We start from the raw sequence: 18,025 nt of genomic DNA, 5'->3' as shown, positions 1-18,025 counted from the left end.
CTTTCTATATAAACCACCATCAGCATTCAGGTCTTCTTAATCCAAGCTATCATCTCAAATCCAGAAATTAACCATTAACCATTCCCTCCCCCTCATCTGTAGTCCTTCATCTTTATTCTTTCATCTCTGTTCCTCATCTTCATGCACTTTCTCACTGCTTTAGAGAAAGGACATGTCAGGGTAGAACTCCCATATTCTCCCAGTTTTGCACCTATTCAGTATCAGGCTCTTAAGATCATATGTCTACACCAGCAAACACATCTGTAATACATTTGTTTCTTTCCATCTTTCCATCTCTGATCTAGGCCTCCCCACATTCTCTGTCCCAGGACCCTCTGCTTATAGTTGACCATATGCAAAGCTGTTGAGAAAGCAAGCTCAAGTTCTGGAGCTCAGCAGCTGCGAACATGATTTGCTGACCTTTGCATCCTTACAGCCCACCCTCTACCAATCTTATGCTCCAGTAAGAGTACAAATACTTGTTTCCTCAACAGAACAGGTTCACGTGGCCAGATGGATATACATTGGAACTTATATGTAACTCTTAGCCTTGCTACTTACTAGCTGTGAAACTTTCCTTGCCTTGGTTTTCCCACCTGTTCCCTGAAGGAAAGGACCAAAGCTCCTTCTGGAGTCATTGAGAGGACAAAATGTGTTAATATAATTGTATATTAACCTTTTCTTTTTCTCTAGATGGTCAATGGGAACTTTGTGTGAAGCTATGAAATGCCTACCTTGGATGGTAGCCTGTTTTTAGCAGTTCCAGTTGTGTACCTATAGCCAGTCCTCTCAGACACCTGCTGAAGCAAGTGAAGGGGATCAAAATTTTGTCTTGTGCTATTGGGCAAAGGGGCAGCCAAGGGTGGGTTGGGTTCCCAACCTGGGCCAGCTGGGTGTTTCGGGCTGGGCATGATTGCATTGACATGCAGGAGAGCTCCATTGGGACTGTTCCTGGAACAGAAGCTGCTACTCAGATCACTGGTGGCCCACCAGGTAGGTAGGATCTAGGGCTGGTTTAGGCACCATGTGCAGGAACAACTGAGCCTAAGAATACTGCCTCAAAGCTGCTGAGGACAGGGAGAAGCAAGAGTCTGTAGGGCTGACTAAGCTAGAGCCAAGCAATGGTGGTCAGGCAACACAGTGATACCTATATGATACCTGCAGGCATGATGTCCCCCAAGGGCGTTGGCAGTGGAGCTAGGAGAGCAAGAACCAAACTTCTGACCCCAAATGAGAAAGCTGGCATCATCCTGGAATTGGGTACAATGTAAGGAGGCTGTCTGCTTGGTTCCCCACCCCACCATCAACCAACTGGCTCAGCCAGATGGTAAAGGCCACCTGCCACTTCACCCTGGAGCTTGTTGCTACTGTGAACTAAAGAAGTAGCAAAGACTCTAAAGCAAGTAAAAGTGTCCCTGTACAGTGGGCCCTTAGGCTAGTTGGCCCCAAGGTGCCCTATGAGAGCAGCAAAGGAGCCAGCTGCTACTGACACTCCCTTCCCTCTTATGGTCGAAGGATCCAGACCCATCCGGGAGGACGGACCTTCTGGTCCTATGTCTGAAGCCCAGGGCTCAATCCTGGCAAAGTCCCCTGTGGTCTCCCTGCCTCAGCCCCTCCCGTGCATTATCCTCTTCTGGTTTTCCCCACTACCATTCTGTACCTGGCACAGCTTTGCCAGTCCTTGGGGGTAGGACTGGGTGGGGACAATCTTCTCTCAAGCCAGTAGGCGGGGGAGAAGGTCTTTGCCATGAGCTGTCTTTGTCAGTGCCTCCTCTGCCTTAGCCTGGACAAAGACAGGCATTGACAGCTGGCACTAGCACTTCAGCCAGGACCAAGGCTACTGACACTGAGGCTGAGGCTGGCATTTCAGGGACTCAGTGCCTTTGGCCCTGTGGTGGGGGCTTAAGGGCTACCCAGTGCTCTTTACAGAGACTCAGAGAAACTCAGGGAGGGAGCACTCTGCAACTGGCACAGGAGTTGTGAACCACATGGGGAAAATTGGCTCAAGGAAACCCTGTCCTTTTGTCTCTACATCCCAGGGGGTTTCTCCCTGGAGACGGGGAGTGGCAGGGAGCTCCCTGGCTAGAACAGCCAGAGTGGGGGTAAGAACACCAGATAGCAGGTCCCTGGCCTGGGCCTCTGGACAGAGGGGACATTGTTGGGGTGGAGGCAGGGCTGCCTTGGCCAGGCCACTATTGACAAAGCTGCCAGCTGTGGTGGAGCCCGATCTCCAGGCCCTTGCCCCCTCCCCTGCCTCCTTCCTCCCCCAGGGCCACCATGAATGGGGCTGAGCCTCAACTGTCTCCCTCCCACTCAGGACAATGCCCCCCACAGCCATCTTGTGCCCGTCGCCACTGCCCTGAGGCAGCTGATGTGAAGAGACCCCATTTCTGCACTCCGTGGTGGTGGTAAGTGTCTGGGCCCTATGTCCCCAAAGGTGTCCCAAAGAGATGCAGAGAGGGATAAATTTGCCTGGACTAGGGCACAGAGCAGTCTTGCAGAGAGCTTCCATCTCCTCTGCATTTTTGGGTAACAACTCCCATCTCCTCCATTACACACACCCACCTCTGTCACAGCGATACATGGGCATTAGAGAAAAGTATATTTCCTTTCTGTGCTCTTGAGATAAGGTGACTTGGGGTCTTTCTGAGTAGCAGTGGGTGGCTTCTGGTGGGCACATGACTAACTGTGGTGATCCCAACTCAGTTCAACCAGCTCCTGCCCTCTTTCTAGAGCTCTACGCAGGGTTAAATCTGTCTGGATGTCACCTAGTTAGGCAGTTGGTCAGTGGTTGCTGCTGACTGCTCTTGGAGGAGAGCTGGGGACTGGCACCTGTCCTCAGTGCCTCAGACTCAAGGTTCTCTCCACTCACCTGGGGCTACCTCTTCCCTACTTCCCTTCTCTCTGACCTTTCATGGCTCTTCTCATCAGTGCTCCTACATTGAGGACCCTTCTAAAACTAGGTTTCCACAGACTCTAGATGCTGGGGTCCATCACTCTTGTACTCTGAGCTGCCTCCTAGTGCCTCACAGTTCCCCTAGAACCATCTAGGCTGGCTCACCCCTATACTGGCCACCCAGTAGTGGTCTAAAGCCCTGGCCCTGGCCACCTATTCATTTCTGTTTTGGGAGTAGTGTGCCTATGTCTAGCTGCATCTTGGCCGGAAGCCAAAGCTCTTTTTGGCTGTTTTGTCCAGTTAGTGAAGGTTCCTATATGAAGCTGGTTCTGACTGCATAGAGTGGGTTTTCTGTCCCTGTCCCGTTTGCCATGGGTATCCTGTCTTTGCATGTGATGATCTGGCTTCTCTCTCTCTCTCTTTTTTTTTTTTTTTTTTGGTTTTTTGAGACAGGGTTTCTCTGTGTAGCCCTGACTGTCCTGGAACTCACTTTGTAGACCAGGCTGGCCTCGAACTCAGAAATCTGCCTGCCTCTGCCTCCCAAGTGCTGGGATTAAAGGCGTGCGCCACCACGCCCGGCTGATCTGGCTTCTCTTATCATCATGTCTTTTTGTCTAGGTGACAATATCTAGTTGCCCGCAGACATGACTTCCTTTTTCCATTTCCCTCCCTTTTCCTGCCCTTGTCACTCAGAATTCCTCTGTCATGCCTTTATGGCTTCTCAGGATCTGTCCTCTTTCTAGTCTACATGCAAATAAAGCAGAAGATGAAAGAATTCTTTCCTTGTGTGTGTCCTCATCCCCATCCTGTCTCTTTCTCTATCCCTAGGACACTTTCTTTGTCTTTTCTGTCCTCTTCCTGGCTGCCTCCCTCTAAGTCCCCCCACTGTTCCTCTCTTCCTCTCTCTTCCTCCCCTCCTTCCCCTGTCTCTGTAGCCTCTTTTGCCTTCTTCTGCTAATGTCTCTTTCCTAGTTTAGCTCCCATTCTCTCCCTTGCCCACTTCTGCCTGTTGAAGAATGAAGCATTTCCAGCATTCTCCCATCAGGTCTTATGCTGACTGACTTCCTCCAGGCTCCTGTGATGGCTCCCTGGTCTCCCTTCAGCCTCCACCTGCTGCTGCTGTTCCTGCTGCTGCTGCCTTTGACCAGGGTCCATCGCTTCTCTGTACCAAACACCAGCTTCAACCACCTGGTGCTGGCACCAGACCAGGGCAAACTCTACGTGGGTGCAGTGAATCACCTCTTTCAGCTCAGCCCTGAGCTGAAGATGGAGTCTGTGGCTGTCACTGGCCCTGTCATTGACAGTCCTGATTGTGTGCCTTTCCGTGACCTGGCTGAGTGCCCGCAGGCCCAGCTCACTGATAATGCCAACCAGCTCTTGTTGGTGAGCAGCAGGACACAGGAACTGGTGGCTTGTGGGCAAGTGAGGCAGGGTGTATGTGAAAAGCGGCGCCTTGGGGATGTGACTCAAGTGTTGTACCAGGCTGAGGACCCTGGTGATGGGCAGTTTGTGGCTGCCAATACCCTGGGAGTGACCACAGTAGGCCTAGTGGTGCCCTTGCCAGGCCGAGACCTCCTGCTGGTGGCCAGAGGCCTGGCAGGCAAGCTGTCAGCAGGAGTGCCACCCCTAACTGTGCGCCAGCTGGCTGGGCCACAGCCTTTCTCCAGTGAAGGACTGGGAAGACTTGTGGTGGGTGACTTTTCAGACTATAACAATAGCTATGTAGGAGCTTTCTCTGATGCTCATTCTGCCTACTTTGTGTTCCGTCGCCGTGGGGCTCGGGCCCAGACTGAGTATCGCTCCTATGTAGCTCGTGTCTGCCTCAGAGATGTCAACCTTTATTCCTATGTGGAAATGCCACTTACCTGCCGTGGCCAGGGCCTTATCCAGGCTGCCTTCCTTACTCCAGACACCTTGCTAGGTGCATTTTCAGCAGGCACAAGTCAGGCACAGGCAGCCCTGTGTGCCTTTCCCTTAGCTGACCTGGACAGGAGTATGGAACAAGCCAGGAGACTTTGCTATACCACTGGTGGTCAGGGTCCTAGCGGCATGGAAGAAGCCACTGTGGAGTATGGTGTCACGTCCCGTTGCGTCACTTTGCCTCCTGTGAGTGGTGAGAGCCTGGCTCCCAAATTTTGACTGGGGGTTCTATCTTCATTTTCTGTGCCTTGCCCTGCTTTGCCAGCCCTCTCCCTCTGTGACATGGGACAGAGTACTCTTCTGGTTTACCTCTTAGCTGAGTAGATCTATAGGTAGCAGTTGGCTATGTCTCGAAACTCTGATCTGCTCTCAGCCTTTCAATTCCTCCTAATCCCTTTCTCACTGACTGTGGGGTATCCTATGTTCCCAGGGGAGTGCCTACCCACTCCCTCCTGAAAATTGATTCTCTACGCCTTGCCTATCTAGGACTCCCCCGAGTCATACCCCTGTGGTGATGAACACACCCCGAGCCCCATCGCAGGCCGCCAACCCCTGGAGGCCCAGCCTCTGCTGCAACTGGGACAGTCCATCAGTGCAGTGACTGCTCTCCAGACAGATGGGCACACGATAGCCTTCCTGGGAGACACCCAGGGCCAGCTACATAAGGTGAGATCCTGACCAATGGGAATGGTTTTAGATGGCCTTTATACTTTCAAGCTAGGCCTGGTAGCTCTGCTATGTGTGGTCCAGGATACTCCATCTCTCAGCTGTGTTCTACTGTGGGTCAGAAGGCCTCATTGCACCTGGGCATCTGGTAGGACCTACTTCCTGCTCTGATTCCCAAATGAAAACTACCTAGGAACCTCTGCAGGCAGCTGTGCTTTCTCTAACCAATGAGGTTGGTGCTGATGGTGGATGGGGGATGATATGTAGGCAGGCCCAGAGAACCTGATGCACAGAAGTAGCCTGGACCCAGGATTTTCTCTAAGGTAAAACATGCCTTCCAGTAAACGTTTTGTCTTTGTAGCTGCCCACCACATGTGATAGAATGGCTTGTATTCAAGAGTCTTAGCCAGGACTCCTCTGTTGCCCCAGCCTCGTTATTTTCTAGAGAATGGCTTAACCTTGAGGGTACTGAATGGGAGAAAGTGACATGTTTCTACATTAATGGCCTATCAGGAGGGGGTGTCTGGCTCTGGGGTAACAGATTTCTTTCTCAGAGTCTTTATGGAGCCAGGAAAGCATGTGTCTTTTTTTTTTTTTCAAGGCAGGGTTTCTCTGTATAGCCCTGGCTGTCCTGGAACTCACTCTGTAGATTAGGCTGGCTTCGAACTCAGAAATCTGCCTGCCTCTGCCTCCCAAGTGCTGGGATTAAAGGCATGCACCACCACTGCCTGGCAGCATGTGCCTTCAATGGCCAGCATTAAGCCAACAATAGAACTGACCTTGGCTTGGCAGAGTGGTCCAGCTTTATCTTTGTGCCCCTATCTAGGTCTTTCTAAACAGCTCCCATGGCCAGGTATACCATTCCCAGCAAGTGGGGCCCCCAGGCTCAGCCATCAGTCCAGATCTGCTGGTAGACAGCAGTGGAGACCACCTCTATGTCTTGACTGCCCAGCAGGTAAGGCCTGTCTCTGGGGCTGGATGTCTTAGAGGCCCACATCTTTGTAACCACCTTTATCTCTCTCTCACTGCCCATCCAGGTAGACCGGATACTTGTGGCAGCCTGTCCTCAGTTTCTTAACTGCACTACCTGCCTCCAGGCCAGGGACCCACTATGTGGTTGGTGCATCCTTCAGGGAAGGTGAGCATGGGCCCAGACTTGAACCAACAAACACTGGGGAGTCCAAGAAACTGTCCATGGAAGCAGCTGTAGGTGTGCCAAAAGGCCAGCTTGGCTCAGTGTTGCTGAGCTCCTTAATACCATCTCAGATCATTGAATCACTACCTCTTACTCCTGTAGTCTTTGTTTGTTTGTTTGTTTGTTTTGTTTTTTGTTTTTGTTTTTTTCGAGACAGGGTTTCTCTATATTGCCTTGGCTGTCCTGGAACTCACTCTGTAGACCAGGCTGGCTTCAAACTCAGAAATCCACCTGCCTCTGCCTCCCAAGTGCTGGGATTAAAGGCATGCGCCACCATGCCCAGCTACTCCTGTAGTCTTACCTTAAACCAGGCCTCTGATGTCTCCCAGAACCCATGACTTGCTGCTGGTGTTCTTTGGCCCACTCCAACCTGGACTGTCAGCCCAGGACTCATTTATGGAACCCTGAAGTATAGGCTGGGTATATAGCTCAGTTAAGTGGAGTGTTTGCCTAGCATGCACAAAACTCTGGGTTCAACTCCTAGCACATATAAGTTAGAAGCATGCTGCATGGTGCATGCCTGCTGGTGCATAGTTGTAATCCCAGCACTTGGGAGGTAGAGGCAGGAAGACTAGAAATCCAAGGTTACCTTCAGCTATAGTTTCAGGCACACCTGACATACATGAACCCTTGTTGGAAGAGGGGGGATGAGGGAGGAAGGAAGGAAAGGAGGGAGGAACGGAGGGAAAAAGATAGTGTTTTCCTCTTACTTATAATTAAGACTACAACCTGCACCCTGGCCATGAAGCCTTCTGTTCCTTTCATTCCTCCTTACTGTGCTCCAGACAGGTCATCCTCCTAACCTTATGCCAGGAAACCTGAGACTCACAAGGTGACTCAATGGATGCTCTGCTTGGCAGGTGTACTCGGAGAGGCGAGTGTAGACGGGCAGCCCAGCCAAACCACTGGCTGTGGAGCTATGAAGACAACCACTGCCTTTACATCCAGAGCCTGCTACCAGCCCAACACCCCCGTCAGGAACAGGGTCAGGTGAGGCGCTGACACTGCTGGTCTTGCAGCTAGTGAGGCCATTCCCCATGGGAGCATAGTGTTAGCTGTTTCCTGTCCATTTCTGCCCTAGCTGCCTCTTTCCACAGCCCCAGCATGGCACTTACAGCACTCTACTCTAGATCTATTTTCCTGTATCCCCCTCATGTGTCACAGATCATTCTGTCTGTTCCTCGGCTGCCCACCCTGGCCATGGATGAATACTTCCACTGTGCCTTTGGGGACTACAATAGTCTAGTTCAGGTGGAAGAACCCCATGTGGTCTGTACCACCCCTCCTCAAGATCAGATGCCACCTAATCCTCCAGGCTCAGGTGAGTGGACCCTTGAGTAGGGATCCCAGGGTGGAACTGCAGTAGGAAAGAGCTACAAGACCTTCTCTGCCACTACTGTCTTCTTCCAGATCATGTCACCTTGCCCCTGGCCCTGATGTTTGAGGATGTGGTATTGACTGCCACCACATTCTCCTTCTATGACTGCAGTGCTGTTCAGGCCTTGGAAGTGGCTGCCCCGTGAGTTCCTGGGCCTGACTCCTGAGGGGTAAGGGTGGAAATCCCAAATGGCACCCAGCCTGAAAACACCCCTGCCATTTCAGGTGCCGCACTTGTGTGAGCAGCCTGTGGCGGTGCCACTGGTGCCCCCAGAGTAGCCACTGTGTATATGGAGAGCACTGCCCAGAGGGTGAAAAGGCTGTCTACAGTGCCCAGGAGGTGGGTATGACCGACTTACAAGCTCCTTGTACCTGATCAATCCAGAAGGCCACCCCAGCAGGACAGTACCTGAGATACCCAGGAGTAGTCCCATGCAATTTTGAAGAGCTAAGGCTGTCCTTTCCCTAGGTGGACATCCTGGTTCGTGGCCCAGAAGCTTGCCCCCAGATTCAGGGTCTAGCAAGTCCCCAGTTGGTGCCTGTGGGTTGGGAGAGCCATGTGACCCTGCACATTCAGAACCTTCACTATTTCCAAGTGAGTAGTCAGGTGGATGGGGGAATAATGGAAGACTAGACAATGTCCACAAGACTAACATTATGATATCTTTACCTTCTAGGGTCTGCCTGCCTTGTACTACTGCTGGCTAGAGCTGCCTGGAAAACTGCAAAAGCTACCTGCCTCCTTAGAGGAGACATCCAGGGACTCTGGCCTCATTCACTGCCAGGCCCAGCAGGTGAAAAGCTGCTTGGTGTCTTGAGCAGCCCCTATTCACTCAAATGAACACACACACACACACACACACACACAGGGGGAGGGGGGGCGCTCTGCCTAGTTCCTCTTCATCTTTTACCATTAGTTACAAAAGCCCACCCTGTGCCAGGATCAGTGTGCCTGCAGCCTCTGTCCCTCTGTTTAGAGAAACAAAGGACTATCACACCCATTTTAAGGAGGTATTATAGAAGAAGCAGGGGGCAGAGATATCCCAAGTCAGGGATCAAACCTGACCCCTGCCCTCTGCCTGCAGTTCTACCCCTCTATGTCTCAGTGGGAGCTCCCAGTGCCCATCTATGTAACCAGGGGTGAGATCCAGCGGCTGGACAATGCTGGTGATCTTCATGGTAAGCCCCGACCGAGGTGACAAGGCAGATTGGGGAGGCCGGGGGGACGTGCAGCTCATGGGCAGTGGCTCAGCATGCTGCTTCACCTTCCCTAGTGACTCTATATGACTGTGCCATGGGTCACCCTGACTGCAGCCACTGCCAGGCGGCCAATGGGAGCCTGAGCTGTTTGTGGTGTGGTGATGGCCAGCCTGCCTGCCGCTATGGGCCTTTGTGCCCACCAGGTGCTGTGGAACAGCTATGCCCTATACCCAGCATTGATGTGGTGAGACTCTGCCCCTGTAGACTCTAGCTTCCCCACTCCTCAAGGTCCTTGCCTCCACTGTCTGATACTCCCCCATGTCAAACTGCTTGCTTCAGACTCCCAATCCCTAGTAGTTTGGTCTAGACATTTTTAAGTATTTGGCTGACTGGGCACCACCACTGCAGAGTGGGATGTGGGTTTGGAGAATCCTATCTGCTATCCTTCTTTGCTACAGATTGAACCTCTGACTGGTCCCCCAGAAGGTGGCTTGGCCATCACCATCCTGGGTTCCAACCTGGGCCAGGCCTTTAATGATGTGCGAAATGCTGTAACTGTGGCTGGCCAGCCCTGCAACCCTGACCCTTCTCTCTACCGCATCTCTGCTCGGTGAGGCTCCTCAGCAGACTGGGGAGGAAAGGAATGCTATCCAGAGTAGGCCTTCAAAAACTAGTCACCTGCCAGTAGTGGTGCTGCACACGGTAGGATATGCTGAAGGAGGCAGAGGCAGGAGGATCACGAGTTCGAGGTCAGCCTGGGCTACACATTTTAAGGCGGGCATGGTGGTGCAGCCTTTAACCCCAGCACTTGGGAGGCAGAGGCAGGTGGATTTCTGAGTTTGAGGCCAGCCTGGTCTACAGAGTGAATTCCAGGACAGCCAGGATTATACAGGGAAACCCTGTCTCGAAAAAGCAAAAACAAAAAAAAAAAAAACAAAACAAAAACAAAAACAAACAAACAAAAAAAACCCTAGTCACCCAGAAAGATGGGAGGCAAAAACCAAAACCAACCAACCAAACACAAAAGCCGGGCAGTGGTGGCGCATGCCTTTAATCCCAGCACTCAGGAGGCAGAAGCAGGAGGATTTCTGAGTTTGAGGCCAGCCTGGTCTACAGAATGAGTTCCAGGACAGCCAGGGCTACACAGAGAAACCCTGTCTCGAAAAACCAAACCAAAAAAAAAAAAAAAGAAAGAAAGAAAGAAAGAAAGAAAAAGAAAAAAAGAAAAGAAAAACCAAACCAAACCAAACCAAGCCAAACAAAACAGAAAAGAAGAAAAAAAGAAAAAGAAAGAAAGAGGAGAGGATTTCAGCCAGGAAATGTGAGGTCCTGGGTCAGAACACAAAAGGGAAAGAGGCAGCAGAGGAGGAACAGGCTCTAGGCAGCCCCTGGCAGGCTGTTCTAGGCTCTCCCGGGGCTTGAGCAGCTACCACACTTTGATTCACTAGAATTGTATGTGTGACATCTCCTGCTCCCAATGGCACTGCTGGGCCAGTCCAAGTGGCCATTAAGAGTCGTCCTCCTGGCATCTCAACCCAGAACTTCACCTACCAGGTCAGTAACTTTCCTAAGGTGGGAAGGAAGAGTACATAAAGATGTCAAAGTGGATCCAGAAGGGAGCAGGAAGCACTGCTGCTGTGTCCAAGAAGGAAGTCACATGATCTCAGTGGAGAGCAGGCTGGGGACAGTGTTGTGATGACAAGGGCACTGTCACTGGCAGCTGTCCAGGAGGCAGACAGGCAGTGCAGAAACAAGAACAGCAGACAGCCTGGGTGAAGAACATACACAACTTGTTGCAATCCTGGTAAGGAATGAGGAGAAAGTAGGGATACCCTCAGATACTAGCCTGAGCTCTGGGCACATCCCAGGGTGAAAGTAGGAGGCAGGGGTGGGTTAGGAAAAGTTCTGCTACAGTGTCCAAGTTGGTGACTGGACCCTAGAACTTAGAGCTTGGGAGGTCCCAGGTAAAAACTGCTCAAGAGGGAGAAGGTGATAGCAAAGAGGTAGACAGGAGGGAAGCTAACCTATGCAAAACTGAAGAAAAGCATGGTCCTTCAGGAAGGAAGATGTAGTCTAGTGAGGCCCCTGACTCAAGAGACTAATGAGTGGGCTGGAGGGTTTTGAGGATGGGCCCTGTGTCTACTCCAGCCTACTCTGTTCCCTAGGACCCTGTCCTGCTGAGCCTGAATCCTCAGTGGGGCCCCCAGGCAGGGGGCACCCAGCTCACCATCCATGGGCAGTATCTCCAGACAGGAGGCAACATCAGTGTCTTTGTGGGTGACCAACCTTGCCCTATGTGAGTATCCAACCCAGCTCAACTATTCCAGGCCTGGCCACTCTCAACTGCATGGCCCTCTTATACAATGGGGCAGTGGATTCAAGGCTTGAAATTCTTAGAGAAGTGGTACCATGCCTATCCCTAGTAACCTCTGCCTCTGCAGCCAGGAGCCTGTGTGTCCTGAAGCCATCATATGCCACACCATGCCCCAGAGAGAGCCAGGAGAAGCAGTGGTCCTCATAGTCTTTGGGCATGTTGAACGCAAACTGCTCACCACCCCTTTTCGATACACAGCCAATCCCCAACTGGTGGAAGCAGAGCCTAGTGTCAGCTTCCGGGGGTGAGTTCTTGGCCAACCCACAGTGAACCACTTGAAAGATCGGGTACTAGTGCTGAACTACCCAAGATCCTTTTAACTCTTTTTACTTCAATTCTGTACAGAGGTGGACGAGTGATTCGAGTCAGGGGTATAGGCTTAGATGTTGTGTGGCAGCCCTTGCTGTCTGTGTGGCTGGAGGATGAGCCCAAAGTAAAGGCCTTGGGGGTTCAGGCCCAGGATGTGAACTCAAGGAGGAGCTGTGGTGCCCCTGCTGCAGATCCCCAGGCTTGTATCCATCTTGAGAGTGGCTTACTACAGGTGAGTCTCCTACCATCTTTAGCAGAGAATGGTGCCATCCACAGGGAGGGGGCAAGGGAGGTCACCAAGACCACTCACTGATCTGTATCCATGCACCCCCACCAGTGTTCCACCCTCTGCTCTGTCAACTCATCGAGCCTCCTCCTGTGCCACAGTCCAGCAGTGCCAGATGGGGCCCTCCCAAAGCGAGTCTTCTTTGCCCTAGACAACATGCAAGTAGACTTTGCCAGTGCTAGTGGGGGCCAGGGATTCCTATACCAGCCTAATCCTCGCCTGGCTCCACTTAGTCATGAAGGGATTACTCACCCCTACCACCTCAAGCCAGGCCATGTCCTAGATGTGGAGGTAAGTGTGCCACCAGCCAGGCACTGCCTGGGCACTCACCATCCTGAGGAGGGTGAGATGGGGTCAGAGGGAGGGGTCCCACAGGCTCAGGCTCCTGCTATGTGTCCCAGGGCGAGGGCCTCAATCTGGGGATCAGCAAGGAGGAGGTGCAGGTGCATATTGGAGATGGAGAGTGCCTGGTGAAGACACTGACGCTTACTCACTTGTACTGTGAGCCACCACCACAAGCTCCTCAGCCCACCAATGGTTCAGGCACCCTGCCGCAGTTTGTGGTGAGTGTGCGCCCCTGGTGGATGGGCTGCGTGCTGCAGGTCCATGCTCAAGAGCCCCTTTTTTCCAGGTGCAGATGGGCAACCTGCGCCTGGCTCTAGGCCCTGTCCAGTACGAAGCAGAGTCCATGATGTCCACCTTTCCTGTGGAGGCCCAGTTGGGCCTGGGCATGGGTGCTGCCGTGCTGATTGCTGCAGTGTTCCTCCTCACCCTCATGTACAGGTGAGGATGTTCCCTCATCAGCACATATGGGCAAATTTCCCATGGCAGGCCCTAGGCCAGTGGCCATCCTGGTCTGGGCCTGTGGCTATGCCTGGCCTCTTGCTCCAGGCACAAGAGCAAGCAGGCCTTGCGAGACTATCAGAAGGTGCTGGTGCAGTTGGAGAATCTGGAGACTGGTGTGGGTGACCAGTGCCGCAAGGAGTTCACAGGTGTGTGGGGACACAGGTGGGAGGACAGGGCATCTACCAGGACTAAACCTACATCTTGATGGGTCCTGGCCTGCAGACTTGATGACTGAGATGACAGACCTCACCAGTGACCTAGAGGCCAGTGGGATTCCCTTCCTGGATTACCGAACATATGCTGAGCGTGCCTTCTTCCCCGGCCATGTTGGCTGCCCACTGCAGCCAGGGCTCGAGTGGCCTGGGGAAGAGAGTCGCAGTGCCACCGTGTGCCAGGGTCTCACACAACTCTCCAATTTGCTCAACAGCAAGCTCTTCCTTCTTACAGTGAGAGCCACATGGATGGTGGGGACAGGCAGGGCAGGGGAGTCTAAGCTGGTAGGGAGGTGGGACTGGGGACTGGCCAGACCCAGGTAGAGACATGCCACTAAAAGAGGGAGGGTGTGGTGCTTTGGAGAATGAATACCAACTCCCTGTCTAGCTCATCCACACCTTAGAGGAGCAGCCAAGCTTCTCCCAGCGGGACCGTTGCCATGTGGCTTCACTACTTTCTCTGGCTCTGCACAGCAAGCTTGAGTATTTGACCGACATCATGAGAACTCTGCTTGGTGACCTAGCGGCCCATTATGTACACAAGAACCCCAAGCTCATGTTACGCAGGTTGGCCTTGACCTGAATGTGGGGGCAGGGGCAGGGGCTTACCTCTGACCCATTGCTAATACAGGTGGTGTGGGATCAGGCCCTGAGGTCAGGAGCCAGGAACTCCAGGAGTGGGCTCAGAGAAGAGCTGAGGACTATCCTCACCAGGGCCTTGGGGCTTCTTCCATACAGGACGGAGACCATGGTAGAGAAGCTGCTCACCAACTGGCTATCTATCTGTCTCTACGCCTTCTTGAAGGTGAGGAGCACTGTCCAGCATTTAGGAGGTTCTGCTTGGTTGTGGTCTCCCTAACTGATACCCAAATTACCCCAGGACCCCTGGCTCAGACTTAGGGTGGGCCATCAAATGAAGGTCATGAGATCTTTTTCTCTGCTCAATGGACCTATGAGAGGTCCAAGACAAGAGAGTGCTGGAAAGGGAAGGCATTGTGCCCCTTCTCCAACTGTTAAGCAGGGACAAAAAGGGCTTGGGGCCCAGGCCAGGGGCCTGTGATAGCTTGCTGGCCTTTGCTCATCCTTGTTAACTACCTCTCTCAGTCCCACCATGTCCTGTACTGGGCCTTGCTGGATCCACTTGTCTTGTGGTCAATGGCTGGCCCATCTTAATGGTTGTAGGAAGTGGCTGGCGAGCCACTGTACATGCTTTTCCGAGCCATCAAGTACCAGGTGGACAAGGGCCCTGTGGACGCTGTGACAGGCAAGGCAAAACGAACTCTGAATGACAGCCACCTGCTACGAGAGGATGTGGAGTTCCAGCCCCTGACTCTGATGGCACTGGTGGGACCAGAGGCTGATGGGGCAGCAGGGAACAGTGGAGTGCATCGAGTGCCAGCCCGGGTGCTTGATACAGACACCATCACTCAAGTCAAGGAGAAGGTGTTGGACCAAATCTACAAGGGAACCCCCTTCTCCCAGAGGCCTTCAGTGCACTCCCTAGATCTTGGTAAGAAAGCCAGCCTTACTTCCTGCTCACTCACCGCTCCTCCCACACTACTCGTTCCACACCTGAATAGCTACTGCTAATGAGGAACTCAGGAAGTAGGCTGTGTGCTTATGGGCTTCTCTGGGTCTCTCCAGAGTGGCGCTCAGGCCTAGCTGGTCACCTAACCCTGTCAGATGAGGACTTGACCTCTGTGACTCAAAACCACTGGAAGAGACTCAACACCCTACAACACTATAAGGTGCTAGTGGGTGGCAACAGGACAAGGTGGATGGGTCAGGGACTGCCTCTAGGATCAATTTGTGATCTCATTCCCCACTTTCAGGTCCCAGATGGAGCAACAGTGGTACTCATTCCTCAGGTGCACAATGGTGGCACTGTTTCCCAGAGTCTGGGCCAGACTGGCTGCCCTTCTGGAGAGAGTAAGTCCTTGGTCCAGACATTTCCATCTGCCAGGAGCCCCAGTACTGCTTGGGGTAGCCCAGGGTTACATCCACTAGAGCCCCAGGCTGGGTCAGCAGAAGTCCTGGCCACTCTATCTGCCTTATCTAGGTTCCACACCCCTCCTTGCCAATGGGGTAGCCAGATCTCCAGACTGAACCAAGATGTGGAAATTCTGGAAACATGGGGTGTTAGGCTGAGCAAGTTCCTGAGCCATCTCTCTCTTGTTCCCTACCTTCTCCCTCCTTGCTCTTTACTCACCTCATCCCAAGAGAAGTGTGGGTTGTGTATCTTTGGTTTCATGTTGAGGAAAGGAGCACAAGACAGAGACCAAGCTTCTATGCTCTTAGACATTCCCATGCTGGAAGATGGTGAGGAAGGTGGAGTTCGGCTCTGGCACCTGGTAAAGGCCACTGAGGAGACAGAAGGGGCCAAAGTGCGGCGCAGCAGCCTCCGAGATCGAGAACGAGAACGGTCACGAGCCAAGGCCATTCCTGAAATCTATCTTACTCGCTTACTTTCAATGAAGGTTGGTGTGACCAAAGTAGTCATGCAATGGATCAGGGTTGTAAAGGAGTTGTGACTGAGCTTGGGAAAGGTATGGTTCTGATGAGGCAGGGGTAGCCCCCTTTACACCTTGCCTTCACATGGTTCTTATAACCTGCCTACAGGGCACCCTGCAGAAGTTTGTGGATGACACCTTCCAGGCCATTCTTAGCATGAATCGGCCTGTGCCTATTGCTGTTAAGTACCTATTTGACTTCCTGGATGAGCTGGCAGAGAAACATGGCATTGAAGATCCAGAGACCCTGCACATTTGGAAGACAAACAGGTACCTTTCCTGTTGATCTCTCTCCTTCCCACTGTATGGGTGGTCTACTGAATTTTAGAGGGACAGAGTCATTATGACAGGGTAGCAGGTCTAGGATAGAAACCCAGACTTTATAGTATCACCCTGAGTTTCTGCTCTCATTCTATAGCCTAGACTAATAATAGGAGGGTCCGGGCTCAGATTACTTGGGCCATGAGGATAGCTTCCTATGGAAAACAAAGCCTGAGTTCACTGATGCCTAGGTCACCAGCTCCAGGACAGACATCCATGTGGAGGAGTGGGGAGCTGGAAAACAAGGGGAAGAGGCCACAATGGCAGATCAGGCCTCATCCCCACACCTGACCTGTGCCTCCAGCCTACTTCTGCGATTCTGGGTGAATGTCTTGAAGAACCCACAGCTCATCTTTGATGTACAAGTGTCAGACAACGAGGATGCCATCTTGGCTGTCATTGCACAGACTTTCATCGATTCCTGCATGGTCTCGGAGCATAAAGTGGGCCGGGTGAGGGCAGAAGCAGCACCCCAGAGGCAAATAGAAGAAAAGTTTGTGGGAAAACCCAGTGCAGAGCCTGGGTGCTGAGAGGGATGGCATCATAGAGGTAGGAGATGGTAGTGTATATGGTTCTGCTACCTCCCTGTTTACACTTCTCACCTCCTCTACTTGGAGTAGGATTCCCCAGTGAACAAACTGCTCTATGCCCGGGAGATCCCTCGCTACAAGCAGATGGTGGAGAAGTAAGTATCAGAGCCTTTGGGGTTGGGGATCAGAGATGTAGGTCCCTAACCCTGCTGACTTCTCCAGGTACTATGCGGACATTCGCCAGAGCTCTCCAGCAAGCTATCAAGAGATGAACTCAGCTCTGGCTGAACTCTCTGGGGTGAGACATGGCCCAAGGGACCCAGTCCTCCACATTTAGGGGGATAGTTACTGGCAGAGCAGAAGTGGAGAGCCTTGGGTCTTAAGGTCTGGGATAAGGGACTCACTGCCCCACATGCTACCCATAGAATTATTCCTCTGCTCCCCACTGCCTGGAGGCTCTTCGAGAACTTTACAACCACATCCACAGGTATTATGACCAGGTGAGGCCAGAACACACTTGAGGGGAGAGGGCAGGCACTTGGAGGAGGTGTATCCAAGACAATGACCCACAGAACCTCCCTGACAGTGTTGGGCGAAATGGTTGGGGGTGGCCCAGATAGAGGGAAAAGGATGGGAGCCATCCTGTGCCGAAAGAGCACAGGTTGGGAAATGGTCTTGGTTTTCACCTAGACCTCCCTGGGCAGGTCTAGAGCAGAACCCCCTACTCTATTGCCCCAGGCCCTTGTTGAGGTGGAAAAAGGACTGATAGACCTCCGTTGATGAGCAGAGGGGTTGGGATTTCAAGCAGGTATACTCTGCTCTCCTGACAGATTATCAGTGCCCTGGAGGAGGACCCTGTGGCCCAGAAGATGCAGCTGGCTTGCCGCCTGCAGCAGGTGGCTGCCTTGGTGGAATACAAAGTGACTGACCTGTGAACTAGGGCCACAGTGATTACCTGAGACCTGCCAACTTATAGAACAGTGAGCAGGATCCACCACCAAAGTGCCGTATGACTCTGACTAAGCAGTGACTGAGGGCGGGGTCAGTAAGGCTATCTAGAGTGCCTACTGCCCCCATCAGCTTGATTCTAATTTATAATGATCCCTACCCTCTTTCCCACTGTATTTATATTTGCTTGCTGGGAAATCACACCTAGAAATAAAGTAGAAACACATCTTTTTAAAAACAATCTCAATCTGCAGCCCCTGACTTTTCCTGCCAAGTGTCAGCTCTCAGTATTACCGGGAGCTGAGGTGAGAGGTATGAGTGGGGATTGAACCATCTGCGTCCCTATGTTCTAGCTCAAGGATGTCACTTCTCCCAATACCAGGGTTTACTACCCAGACATGCCCAAGTTCTGCACAGGGCTTCTCTACAAGCCTT

At 52.4% G+C, this 18,025-nt stretch overlaps 1 protein-coding gene across 1 annotated transcript; it reads left to right on the top strand.

Annotated features, from left to right (window-relative positions):
• The first annotated feature begins 2,344 nt into the window (after nt 1–2,344).
• Plxnb3 (plexin B3) lies at nt 2,345–17,772 on the top strand. The gene is made up of 35 exons (XM_021153321.3): nt 2,345–2,408; nt 3,942–5,002; nt 5,303–5,482; nt 6,309–6,437; nt 6,520–6,620; nt 7,538–7,667; nt 7,842–7,998; nt 8,088–8,196; nt 8,280–8,394; nt 8,524–8,649; nt 8,732–8,848; nt 9,140–9,233; nt 9,329–9,498; nt 9,713–9,864; nt 10,703–10,808; nt 11,420–11,550; nt 11,696–11,872; nt 11,974–12,169; nt 12,275–12,514; nt 12,625–12,786; nt 12,855–13,006; nt 13,115–13,215; nt 13,292–13,515; nt 13,670–13,848; nt 14,020–14,086; nt 14,464–14,791; nt 14,926–15,029; nt 15,114–15,210; nt 15,580–15,758; nt 15,901–16,061; nt 16,417–16,564; nt 16,733–16,797; nt 16,865–16,940; nt 17,068–17,142; nt 17,473–17,772. Exons 2-35 carry the CDS (start codon nt 3,947–3,949, stop codon nt 17,575–17,577), a joined length of 5,709 nt encoding a protein of 1,902 aa, XP_021008980.1. The 5' UTR covers nt 2,345–2,408; nt 3,942–3,946; the 3' UTR covers nt 17,578–17,772.
• Nucleotides 17,773–18,025: the final 253 nt, after the last annotated feature.

The sequence above is a fragment of the Mus caroli genome, unplaced genomic scaffold, assembly GCF_978045245.1.
Source record: "Mus caroli unplaced genomic scaffold, Mus_caroli_1 scaffold_5, whole genome shotgun sequence".
Classification (NCBI taxonomy): Eukaryota; Metazoa; Chordata; class Mammalia; order Rodentia; family Muridae; genus Mus; species Mus caroli.
Note: the sequence above shows the minus strand (reverse complement) of the source record. Positions and strands in the feature narration are given on the sequence as shown.

Coding starts and splice junctions, on each gene's coding strand:
- Plxnb3 (XM_021153321.3), top strand. CDS start 3,947: ATGCTGACTGACTTCCTCCAGGCTCCTGTGATGGCTCCCTGGTCTCCC. Junction 8,650..8,731: donor AGAACCTTCACTATTTCCAA/GTGAGTAGTCAG, acceptor TTTACCTTCTAG/GGTCTGCCTGCCTTGTACTA. Junction 9,499..9,712: donor CTATACCCAGCATTGATGTG/GTGAGACTCTGC, acceptor TCTTTGCTACAG/ATTGAACCTCTGACTGGTCC.